The sequence below is a fragment of the Raphanus sativus genome, chromosome 4, assembly GCF_000801105.2.
Source record: "Raphanus sativus cultivar WK10039 chromosome 4, ASM80110v3, whole genome shotgun sequence".
NCBI classification, from domain to species: Eukaryota; Viridiplantae; Streptophyta; class Magnoliopsida; order Brassicales; family Brassicaceae; genus Raphanus; species Raphanus sativus.
This window is the reverse complement of record NC_079514.1, coordinates 40,239,351-40,251,389: the sequence shown is the minus strand read 5'-3', so window position 1 is coordinate 40,251,389 and position 12,039 is coordinate 40,239,351. Positions and strand designations below refer to the sequence as shown.

The 12,039-nt window shown below is 42.2% G+C and overlaps 2 protein-coding genes across 2 annotated transcripts; both read left to right on the top strand.

Moving 5' to 3' along the window:
• Positions 1-176: 176 nt before the first annotated feature.
• Positions 177-2,962, top strand: LOC108855357 (pentatricopeptide repeat-containing protein At1g02060, chloroplastic). The gene is made up of 3 exons (XM_018629162.2): positions 177-345; positions 429-2,664; positions 2,756-2,962. Exons 1-2 carry the CDS (start codon positions 296-298, stop codon positions 2,449-2,451), a joined length of 2,073 nt encoding a protein of 690 aa, XP_018484664.1. The 5' UTR covers positions 177-295; the 3' UTR covers positions 2,452-2,664; positions 2,756-2,962.
• Positions 2,963-3,644: 682 nt separating this feature from the next.
• LOC130511353 (uncharacterized) lies at positions 3,645-4,995 on the top strand. Its single transcript, XM_057008295.1, has 3 exons — positions 3,645-3,677; positions 4,255-4,548; positions 4,651-4,995. Exons 1-3 carry the CDS (start codon positions 3,645-3,647, stop codon positions 4,993-4,995), a joined length of 672 nt encoding a protein of 223 aa, XP_056864275.1.
• Positions 4,996-12,039: the final 7,044 nt, after the last annotated feature.

The window sequence follows — 12,039 nt, the reverse complement described above, 5'->3', positions numbered from 1 at the left end:
TAATAAACTTTAAGAAGAAGAAATAATCGAGTTGAGAGAATCCTGTTATGAAGACATTCGATGCTAATAAAAAGTAGTATAATATTTGATCAATAGATCAAAAAAAAAAAAAAGATACTAATTAGTTAAACGAGGTCGTTTCACATCGTCTTCAACCAATTCACAAGGCCAGCCAAAAACGAGGTCGTTTCAGATCGTCTTCAACCTCGCCACACTTTGGTCTAAAACATTTTCGCCTCCCATCTCCATCCGTCATCGTCCTCTCTCGGAGATTATTATACTCAGGTATTCCTCAATGGTTCGTGGCTCATCACTCCACGCTTTGTTCGTCCCAAAGCCTCAACGGTAATCTCTCTTCCTCTCTCTCTCTCTCTCACCTTTCTTCACTCTCCATTCCCTCCTAAAGTCGTTCCCCTTTTCTTTAACAGGACCAAATCAAAACTCGCCACGTCCCTCGCACGTGCCATCAACTCCTCAGACCAATTCGAGCCTTCTTCACTCTCATCACTCCATCCACCTGAATCAGCCCTCTCCCTCTCCACAACCACAGTTCTACAAACCCTACGTCTCATCAAACCCCCTTCCCACGCTCTCCGCTTCTTCGACTGGCTCCCGACCGTCGGCTTCTCCCACAACCCCCACTCCTTCTTCCTCATGCTCCACCTCCTCTCCCGATCTCGCAACCTCAACGCCGCTCGCAACTTCCTCTTCTCAATCGAGAAACGCTCCAACGGCTCCGTCAAGCTCCACCCTCGCTTCTTCAACACCCTCATCACATCCTACGCAGACGCCGGCCTCCTCCACGAGTCCATAAACCTCTTCCACACCATGAAGAAGATGGGCGTCTCTCCTTCGGCTATCACCTTCAACACTCTCCTCTCCATCCTCCTCAAACGCGGTAAAACCGGTTTGGCGCTCGATCTCTTCCACGAGATGCGTGGCACCTACGGCGTCAAACCGGACTCCTACACTTATAACATCTTGATCAACGGGTTCTGTAAGAACTCCATGGTCTCTGAAGCGTTTAGAGTTTTCAAAGACATGGAGTGTGTTCCTGACCTTGTTACTTACAACACTATTATTGATGGGTTATGCAGAGCTGGTAAAGTCACCACAGCGCATAACGTGTTGAACGGGATGTTGAAGAAAGAGGTGTCTCCCAACGTTGTTACTTACACAACTCTGGTGAGAGGGTACTGTATGAAGCATGAGGTTGATAAAGCCTTGGCTCTGTTTCGTGAGTTGGTTGCTACCAGAGGAGGGGTGAAACCGAACGCTGTGACTTTCAACACTCTGGTCAAAGGCCTCTCCGAGGCTCGGAGGTTCGATGACATCAAGGAGGTTCTGAGATGTAGCAGTTTTGCTCCGGACGCTTGTACTTTTAATGTTCTGATCAAAGCTCACTGCGATGGTGGAGATTTGGATGCGGCGTTGGAGGTGTTTAGAGAGATGCTGCCGCGTCCTGACTCGGCTTCGTATAGTGTTTTGATCCGGGCTCTGTGTCTGAGACGGGAGTTTGGTAGAGCGGAGAGGCTGTTCGAGGAGTTGTTTGAGAAGGAAGTGTTGTTGGAGAAAGATGGATCAAAGCCTCTTGCTGCAGCTTATAACCCCATGTTTGAGTACTTATGTGCGAATGGGAAAACGAAACGAGCTGAGGGAGTTTTCAGGCAGCTGATGAAGATAGGAGCGCAGGATCCGGTTTCTTACAGGACTTTGATCATGGGACACTGCAGAGAAGGTGAGTTCAAAGGTGCTTACGAGCTGTTGGTTCTGATGCTGAGGAGGGAGTTTGTGCCTGATTTCGAAACCTATGAGTTGCTGACTGATGGGCTGTTGAAGACAGGTGAAGCTGTGCTCGCTCACGATACCTTGCAGAGAATGCTGAGGAGCTCTTATCTTCCCGTTGCAGCCACTTTTCATCGTGTGCTCGGAGAGCTTGTCAAAGGAGGTTTTGCTAGCGAGTGCTTTGAGTTGGTGAGGATAATGCTGGAGAAAGGGATAAGACAGAGCGTTGATCTTTCGACTGATGCTGTCAGGTTGCTTTTCAGCAGTGGTCAGAAGGATAAGGCGTTTCTGATTGTTAGGTTGATTTATGAGAACGGTTATTTGGTTAAGATGGAGGAGTTGATTGATTTCTTATGCGAGAAGAGGAAACTAGTTGATTCAGCACACAGGCTTGTGGTGTTTTGTCTGGAGAAGAATCAGATGATAGATGTCAGCAGATGCAACAGAGTCATAGAAGAACTGTGTAAGCATAAGAGACACTCTGAAGCGTTTGGTTTGTATAATGAGTTGGTGGAAATAGGAAAAAACCACCAAGAGCTTAGCTGCCATGTAGTTTTGAGAAACGCCTTAGAGGCTGCTGGAAAGTTGGAAGAAGTTCGGTTTTTGTCAAAGAGGATGGCTATGTCAGATGATTGCTATGGACTAAAACAAAGGATATCATCTTGAAACTTGGAGCAATTATGTATTAAAGAGTTTTTTGGCAGCCTTCTTTGTGTTGTTCTATTCAAGTCCTACAATCTACAAAATATCCAGTTATCTGCTGCCATTTTACTTATTAGATCCAGTGATGAAACACAGGTCACCTCCTGGATCAGTGACATGAGAACTTAGTGCCTGACCAGGTCCTGTCTGAGAGTATACTTCAACAGTTACAAACAGGTGGGTTTAGTTTCAGCATTGACTTTATATTTTAGATTATTAAAGAAGCAATAGCTTTTTTTTTTACTGATTTACCGTTTCAATTTTGCAGGATCTGACTCCATGAAATACGGAATAGGAGAAGCGTAAGCAACTATATCTTCAGCTTCTCATCGTTTTTCTCCATGGCTTTTTAATGTAAAGCAGAAACATATGATGGTGTATTATTGTCATATATTCAAAGATGTATGTTTCGGTTATCAAAAGATTGACATGCTAATAGCTTTATAATACGATAAATCAAAGCATTAAGAACATCTCCAACAGTTCCCTCATTTTAAGATAAAGTTTTTGGTTGTGTCGTTGGTTTAATGGTCACCATTAGAGAACCATCCATTTATTCCTTTATTTTAAGCGATAAATGGATAAGCAGTATGTTGGTTCGACATTTAAATTGTACTTAAAAAAATTTTCATATACATCAAATTTTTGATCTTCTTATTGTAAAATTTTCATTTAAAATCACTTAAACAATTCTGGATATAAAAGTTTTCAACTCCACTTGAAAATGTTTTTATATGCATCGAGTTTTGATTTTTCTATTATAAATTTTTCATTTCATAGTTTCAACAGTTTTAAGATAAAAGTTTTTATATTGATGTTAGATTATATAGTTTTGACATATGATTAATAATCAAACTTATGATTTCAACTCCAACCTAAAGATATTTTCAACTGCATCAATTTGATTTTTCTATTAGAAATGTTTTTATTTGGTTGCTGATTTATATGGTTTCAAGTTATAGCTTCTTTTCAATACGTCGGAAAGGAAAAAAAACCTATATCTTTTGGTTATAATGTCATATTTTATTTTTGATTAAAAAACCATAGATCTGAAAACTCTCCAGCTGAAAAATCGTTGTTGATTTGATTTTTTTTGGGTTGTTTTTTTTTTTGTTTTCAAGGATGAGTAACTATATAAATATCGTGATATGAGAATCATGGAACATGTTCTCAATCAAAGAGATAAAAACGTTTGTTGGGCCATATCTACATAGTGTCACTCCGCTGATTTTGTTTGCTGGCTAACGAATATATATAGACTCGCAGATTATTGTCCACCATAATCTGAAAGTGGGGTTAACCTTCTATCTATATATATACATTATTTTTAACTGTTATTTTATATATTTTTTAAAATATCATTTTCCAATTGTTATTTCACATAGCAAGTCTCCCAAGCTTCATGCACAAATTTTGTCTTGAAAATTAAACTTCAGTTCTTGTTATGAGAAAAACTTGTATAATTTCAAAGCTTTAGCTTTTGCTACAGTTAATATCCCCCCCCCCCATCATCTCATCATTAAAGCTTTCAATCTGAATCTAACTAGAATTAATTAATACTAAAAACAACAAATCGAATTTTTCAAACCTGACAAAGGTTCAACAATTTCAAGAAACACTTCCATAGATAGCTACTTACTTTGCGCCAAACCAAATCTGAGTCAGATAGCTTCAGCTTCTCATCAGATGAAACCACACTTCCTACACTCTCAAGTTTCAATCTTTGCGAGCAATCATCAGAAACATTCTCAGTCTCACTTTCGCTAGTCTCTACATGTACAACGGAGAGTGGAGCGCAAGAAAGAACACTATTGCTATCCTTTGAATCTCACCAAAGGTTTTGAGTACGTTATGAAGAATGGCATTCAGAGAGAAGAAGACATGCCCTTCAGTGGGTGTCCCAGAGATGTTCCTGATCACACTCCTTCGTCTCAACTCGGATATATCAAAGAGTTTGTAAGGCTCAACACAATCGACGAGGCCCTTATCCAGCTTAAAAAACATCCCATTGGAGCAGCTTTGGCCGTTTTTCAACCTGAGTACAAAAATATTGGGAAAAAGGTGAGAGTCATTTGTTTCACACGTATTTATTGAATATATGTGTGTGTGTGTGTGTTTGTGTGTTTTAATATACTAACTTTAATGTGATCGTGTGTGCTAAAGATATATCGTGGACCTGTCAGTCAAAATTCTATGTTACGACACATGCATGCGGTTTCTTTAGTGGATGTGGGTGAAGAAAACAGGGAGAAGTATGTTCTTGCCAGAACAAGCCATGGGGAGAAGTTCGGAGATGGTGGCTACATAAAGATCTCACTGGAAGTTGTCCTTCTCTACATACCCACACCTGGAGAAAAGGTCGGCAAAAAAGCTAAGAAATATTTTAGCAAGCCAAGATCACTTCTTGGAAGGTTCAGCTATCCAAGGTTATTGACAGAAGCCAAGGAGGAGATGCAAAAGAAGATCCATCAAGACAAGCAACTTTCCTGCGATGAGAGTATTGTTTGATTGAATAACTATGATATTTGGAACAAGTTCCAACTTATTTTACAAGAGAAACATTCACTTTTGTTCTAGTTGTATGGTTATTACAGAGGATTCTGAATTCTGATTCTGGTTTAGTGCACTTTTCTAAGATTTTGGAATGGGGAATGTGAGATTATTAACTCTTATGATTTCTATAATGAAATCTACCCAACATCATAATTATGTTCTAATTTAACCCCAGCACTTTCTTGAAAAATATATTAATCTTGCTCTTAGCTTGATTTAATTTGGTATTGGATTAATTCATCAGTTGATTTCTTCTTTTCTTAGAAGATCACAAAATCACTCTTCAATACTTCTTCTCTAACGTCTGTTGATTTGTCATTTGTTATTGTTGTTGTTACCAACACTAAAAACTTACACCAAGTAACCACCATCACATGTATATATATAGATGTTATTGTACCTTTATGATAACATAATTCCATTTGTGTCCTTATGAAGACATTTTTCATTTATGTTATTGCACTTAATAGACACAATTTTACATTATATGTGATCAATATACCCAAATTCTAATAATTTTAATTGGCTTTAATAACGTCTACCATATTATAACTTCTAAATTCAATGTGATTTTGATCCTTATAACAAAACCGAGAGACACATATGTCATATGAGAAAAAATGTTCTTACATTCTCCATTTTTGGCTTTTGTGTCAACTTAATGATCTGATATCTATAATGCACACTTTAACATCAAATTCATTTGTTTTTTACTAAATTAGAAATGATTGGTAGTCCTTTCTATGTACCACAAACCAATTCTAATTTTATATTACTATTTTATGAAAAAACCTTTATTCTCAAACAACCATATATTATCTATGAACCATAAATGTATACACACTTGAATAATAATAGATTTAATAAATCAGAACTTACCTTTGATGAATTCACAGTGTCAAATACATAATAAATGAACATTCCGTAACTATAACAACAAGACTTTATCTTAATACTCAGATACTCTACCTGACCATTAAACATATTGGATAGTAATCTTTTAGTTTGCGGATGCGCTATCATCGTATCCTTCTTATATGTTCAAATGAAACTTTATGTTTTGAATTTTTTCCTTCAGCAAACAAATATTCTAAATATGTTTAACATCCTTCCGGTACTTGTTATCCTTTGAAAAGAAGACAATAGAAAAATTATCACCTTAAATTCTCAGCGGCTTGATTATAATGTCGATAATCCAAAACCATGAGATAAGTCCGGTGCATTAAAAACGCTCTCTGCCACAGTTCTCGAAACAAGTCCTTATCTACCGGTCCATAAACCCACGGTTTTCCTTTCCAACCCGGTTTAACCCTCTTTTAGCTAAAACCACCTTCCTCTTTCAGAGTTACTTTTGAATTACTTCCTTTCCCGGTAATATCTACTGGACAATCCCAAACCTTGAGTCTCAACCCACCGGGTTCTTCCCCCGACCCAGGTCGGAGGGACCGCCGGCGCAACCGCCTCCTCGCCCCAACACAGTGCTCTGCACCATGAAGACTCCGGGACTCGAAGGACTGTTTCTAATAAAAGCTTAGCTTGACTTCTTACCACTGTCTGTGGTCTCCTTTGCTCCTACAAAGTTGACTGCTGGGGAAATTTGCTGTAAGGACCAAACGGACCTCTTCTCTTACCTCAAAGCATTTACTACTTAGTGTAGTTCCTCCATAGTCTACTCTCTTGCTTCGTTAAATCTCCTGGTCATTCGAAGCTCTACCTACCAACCACCCACTCAGAAGCGATACCTTTATAGCAAGAAAGCGAGTGCAAACAAGATGGCCTCAAGGTACTCCAGATCTGACAAAGAGAAGTGGGCTGTCACTTCAAACCAGAAATCTCGACGACCGCCGGTAGTCCTGCCGGAGGCAGACAGTAATGCTCTCATTGAAGCCAATAAGTTCACCCTCATAGGACGAGTCACCAATCCTCACATACAAAAGACTCGAGCCCTAGTGGACTTCTTCTTACAACATTGGTCCGTTGTTGGACAGTTTACGGGTAGAGATCTAGGCCCTCATATGTTCCAGTTCACCTTTGAGTCGGAAAAAGACCTGCAAACTATTCTCAAGAAGGCCCCCTTCCATTTTAAAAGATGGATGCTTATATTGCAGAGATGGGAACCCATTATCTCTGATGACTTCCCATCATCCATCTCTTTCTGGATAAGAGTTCATGGGATTCCCCTGCATTACTGGACAGAGGGTGCTCTCCATGCTATAGGCTCTGAGCTAGGAGTTGCTGACACCACGGATGTGAATCAGGGTAGAGTCAGGGTCCAAGTTAACGGCCTCAAATCGCTGGAGATGACGCTTGATATTACTCTAGCTGGTACTACAAAGAAAGTTGAATTAGAGTATGAAAAGTTGGAAAAACATTGTTTTCTCTGCAAAGCTCTGTCTCACGAAAAAGAAGATTGCCCCCAGAATCTCAATAGGGGAGAGATGAAACCAGAGTTGCGGGACATCAACTACTCTAGAACCATGGAGAACCTCGATGCCTACAGAAGAGCTAAAGATGATAAAAAGATGGAAAAGCATCGTTATGAGAGCTCTCGCCATCATGAAATAGAGGGACAACCACGCTACCAGAAGAGAGAAAACTATGACAATCACGGTGCTGGGAGATACATGACTCCAACCAGACCATCTTCTCAGAGAGGAGGCTCATTCAGAGAAGATTCTCGCATATCTCTTGGCGACAACAGAAGATCTCTCCAGGAAGCACGTAAAGGCTATAGAGAAGTTGAGAACAGAAGCAGACCTGTGGATTCTAGGAATGCACCCCCGCCTCATCGGACCTCTGCAGCCCTACGAATCTCACACGGTCAAACAAGCGTACACTCCAGACTTGGTGACAAAATTTGGGTAGAGAAAGCCCCACACTCTCAAATATCTCATACTCCTCCACCAAGACCACAAAGAGAACCGATGACTGCAAGCCAAGAAGTTAATTCCTCTCTTGAAAGACGACCAGCCTTGGAAAGAATTTCTCAACCTGTAGCTAGAACGTTACTCCCTGATGGAGATGATCTTACTTTCCCAACAGAACACCCCTCTCAGGAACGTCTATCAGCGCTGCAAAGAATTGCGCCACCGCTGTCTAGTGAAAGAGTCCCATTACTCCTTAATGGAGTGGCAAATTCCGATTCAGGTAGACTCCAAGAGGTTGAGGTGCAGTATATGGAAGACACCTTCCCACTACACATCTTGAACACGTCCGGAAATCCATCTTCTTCAAGACTCCCTGCTAAAGAGCGCCTATCAATGCCACAGGTTTCACCGATTCGATCTCTAAGTGCTGATAGAGATCATCTGGCGGTTGGAATCATAAACGCTGCTCCCACTGAGGACGTCAACCAAGAGACACCAGAACTAACAATCCACACTGCAGTGACCTCTGGCAGAAGAACTGCTTCAGCTAAAACTGCAGGCAAAAGGAAAGTTGCAGAGAAAGCTCCAGCCAAAAAGAGAGTGGCGCGCAGCCCTCTTAAAGGAGTGAGTGCGAAGAAAAGGCGAGTCACAACACAAAACTCGCCACGAAGGAAACCCACTGCTGAGACACCAGCTGCTGGCACTTCGACTGCTGCGACAGGCACCAGAGCAGACACGAGAGGAAGGAACCGCCAGAGCACTAATCCACCAATCAACCTCATACCTGCGATTACGAGACAGGGGAGGGATTTTCGGTCCGCCCAAAACACTCTTCCTTAGCCATAATGTGTTGGAACTGTCAGGGGATCAGGAGCACCCCTACAGTTCGTCGTCTGCGGAATATACGATCTCGATATTCCCCGGATATCCTGTTTCTGATGGAAACGAAAAATCAAGATGAGAAGGTGTTCAACCTCTTCGAAAAGACCCCGTACACAAATCACTTTACCGTTCCCCCTATTGGGCTTAGTGGGGGTCTCCTACTCTCCTGGAAAGATCACGTGGACCTGGAAATCTTGGACTCCTCTGCAAACTTTATAGACGTTAAAGTAACCACAGGTCGAGAGAGCACTTATGTCACCTTTATCTATGGAGTCCCAAGACAAGAGGAAAGAGCCAGCTTATGGGAAAAGCTCACCCCATTAGGCATAGAACGAGATGAAGCATGGCTGGTGACAGGAGACTTCAACGATCTTCTTGATAACTCTGAGAAAATTGGAGGTCCGACGCGTTGGGAAGGAAGCTTCGTCGCCTTCAGGAGTTTTATTACACAGGCAGGGCTCTGGGATCTACAACATACTGGGAACCATCTCTCTTGGCGAGGAACACGTTATAACCATTTTATCCAGTCAAGATTAGATCGAGCTCTAGCTAACTGTCGATGGTCAGAATTGTTTCCTGCTTCTTTCTGTGAGTACCTCAGTTTTGAGGGGTCTGATCATAGACCATTGTTAACTTACTTGGATAATAAACAGAAGAAGAAAAAGAATTTGTTTCGGTATGATAGGCGTCTTAACAACAAACCTGAGATCACAGAGTTAGTAAAAGATAATTGGCATCAAGGTCATCTTGACTCTGTTCTCTCTCGACTCTGCCGTGTTAGACAAGCCATCATCAAATGGACTAAGGAGCAAAACAAAAAGAGCATAGAAAACATCCAAAAGCTCCAGCAGGACCTCGACCTTGCCCTCTCATCGTCAACACCAGATACAGACCTCATAGGTATGCTCACGGCAGAGCTGGACAAGGCTTACACAGAGGAAGAAAGCTATTGGAGACAACGAAGCAGAGTTATCTGGCTTCAACATGGCGATAAGAATTCCAGTTACTTCCATGCTGTGACTCGAGGCCGCAAGACAGTCAATAAATTCTCTGTAATTGAGAACCAGGAAGGAGTACCGGTATATGAGGAAGGTCAAATCGCAGCTGCGATAGCTCAGTACTACACGTCTCTATTCACTACCACCTCGACCGGAAACCCTCAGATTATAGCGGAAGCTATCAAACCTTGCATCTCGGAAAGTATGAACGCTTCACTGATCATGATCCCGGACAATTCAGAGATAAAGGATGCAGTCTTTGCAATACATGGCGACAAAGCGCCGGGACCAGATGGTTTTTCGGCAAGCTTTTACCAGGGATTCTGGGAGATCATTGGAGGAGAAGTATGTCAGGATATCAGGGAGTTTTTTGTTAGCGGATCTATGCTACGGCGCCACAATGAGACTCATGTGCGTTTGATCCCCAAGATTAAAGCGCCAAAAACGGTTATGGATTACCGCCCGATAGCATTGTGCTCAACCCACTACAAGATCATCGCGAAGATACTCTGCAAAAGGCTGAAACCTATTCTCTCTGATATTGTCTCGCCTCACCAGTCCGCTTTTGTAGCGGGACGATCCATCTCGGACAACGTGCTGATCACTCACGAAATTCTCCACTACCTACGGACCTCAACAGCTCGGAAACACTGCTCTATGGCTGTCAAAACGGACATGAGCAAGGCTTACGACCGACTGGAGTGGAGCTTCCTTAGCAATGTTCTAAACCGTTTTGGCTTCCACCCGACTTGGACCCAATGGATCATGGAGTGTGTGCAATCGGTGTCTTACTCCTTTCTTATCAATGGCAGTGCGCAAGGACAAGTGATCCCAACCCGAGGCATCCGGCAAGGAGACCCGTTATCACCCTATTTGTTCATCTTATGCTCAGAGGTCCTCTCGGGTTTATGTTTAAACGCACAAAATCAAGGAAAATTGCAAGGAATCAAGGTAGCAAGACGTGCACCAGCGCTCAATCATCTCCTCTTCGCCGACGACACGATGTTTTTCTGTAAGAGTGATCAAACAACTTGCATGGAGCTAACGCGCATACTGCAGAGTTATGAGGCTGTGTCGGGTCAGAGTATAAACCTACAGAAATCTGCAATAACCTTTTCTGCGAAAACACCGATTGAAGCTAGAAGAAGAGTGAAGGCTACTCTGCTCATTGAGGGAGAGGGGGGGATTGGAAAATACTTAGGACTCCCCGAGCACTTCAATCGGAAAAAGAAAGACATCTTTGTGGGGATTGTTGATCGTATACGACAGAGGTCCCATAGCTGGACGACTCGTTTCCTTAATGCAGCAGGGAAACATGTGTTGCTTAAAGCTGTGCTAGCTGCCATGCCTACTTACGCTATGTCATGCTTTAAGCTCCCAGTCTCTCTATGTAAGCAGATTCAAACAATCCTCACAAGATTCTGGTGGGATGTAAAGCCAAACATCCGGAAACTTGCTTGGGTCTCTTAGTCGAAATTGAATTTGCCTAGGAATGCAGGAGGATTGGGTTTTAGAGAAATTGAGCAATTCAATGATGCTTTACTTGCAAAAATTGCTTGGCGAATACTCAAGTGCCCCCAGTCCCTATTAGCTCAAACTCTGATGGGAAAATACTGCTCCTCAGGATCATTTATGAGCGCTCACATACCTGCAGTATCATCCCATGGTTGGAGGGGAATCTTAGCAGGAAGAGCAGTTCTGTCCAAAGGGCTTGGATGGGTGGTTGGCTCAGGAACCTCCATCAATGTCTGGTCGCAACCTTGGCTCTCTTCATCTCAACCTCTCACTCCGATCGGCCCTCCAACAGAGGCAAATAAAAACCTTTTGGTATCGGTCTTATCCACTTGCAAACTTCAGAATGGGATATCGAAGCAATCAGAACCCACTTACCTCAGTATGAGGAACACATTCGATCAATACCACTGAGCCAATTCAACATGGAGGATGAGCTTGTATGGCTTCCGGTGAAAACAGGCAACTACTCAACAAAGACAGGTTATGCTCTGTGCAAACTGAATATTGGGGAAGTTGACCTCTCTTTTGATTGGAAGAAACTTGTTTGGGGAGTCAAGACGTTCCCTAAGCTAAAACACTTCCTGTGGAAGATCAAAAACAAAGCTCTCTCAGTTAAGGAGAATCTGATCCATCGAGGAATGGAAGTTGATGGTCGGTGTAAGAGATGTGGTGTCCTAGAAACAGAGAGACATCTATTTTTCCAGTGTCCTTTCGCTGTGCAAGTCTGGCAATTGGTT

What these genes read in the sequence shown, in the direction of transcription:
- LOC108855357 (XM_018629162.2), top strand. Translation starts at nt 296, where the DNA reads ATGGTTCGTGGCTCATCACTCCACGCTTTGTTCGTCCCAAAGCCTCAA. An exon ending in TTCGTCCCAAAGCCTCAACG is followed by an intron (nt 346 to 428) that starts GTAATCTCTCTT and finishes TTTCTTTAACAG; the next exon opens with GACCAAATCAAAACTCGCCA.
- LOC130511353 (XM_057008295.1), top strand. Translation starts at nt 3,645, where the DNA reads ATGGAACATGTTCTCAATCAAAGAGATAAAAAC. An exon ending in TCAATCAAAGAGATAAAAAC is followed by an intron (nt 3,678 to 4,254) that starts GTTTGTTGGGCC and finishes CACTTTCGCTAG; the next exon opens with TCTCTACATGTACAACGGAG. An exon ending in ACAAAAATATTGGGAAAAAG is followed by an intron (nt 4,549 to 4,650) that starts GTGAGAGTCATT and finishes TGTGTGCTAAAG; the next exon opens with ATATATCGTGGACCTGTCAG.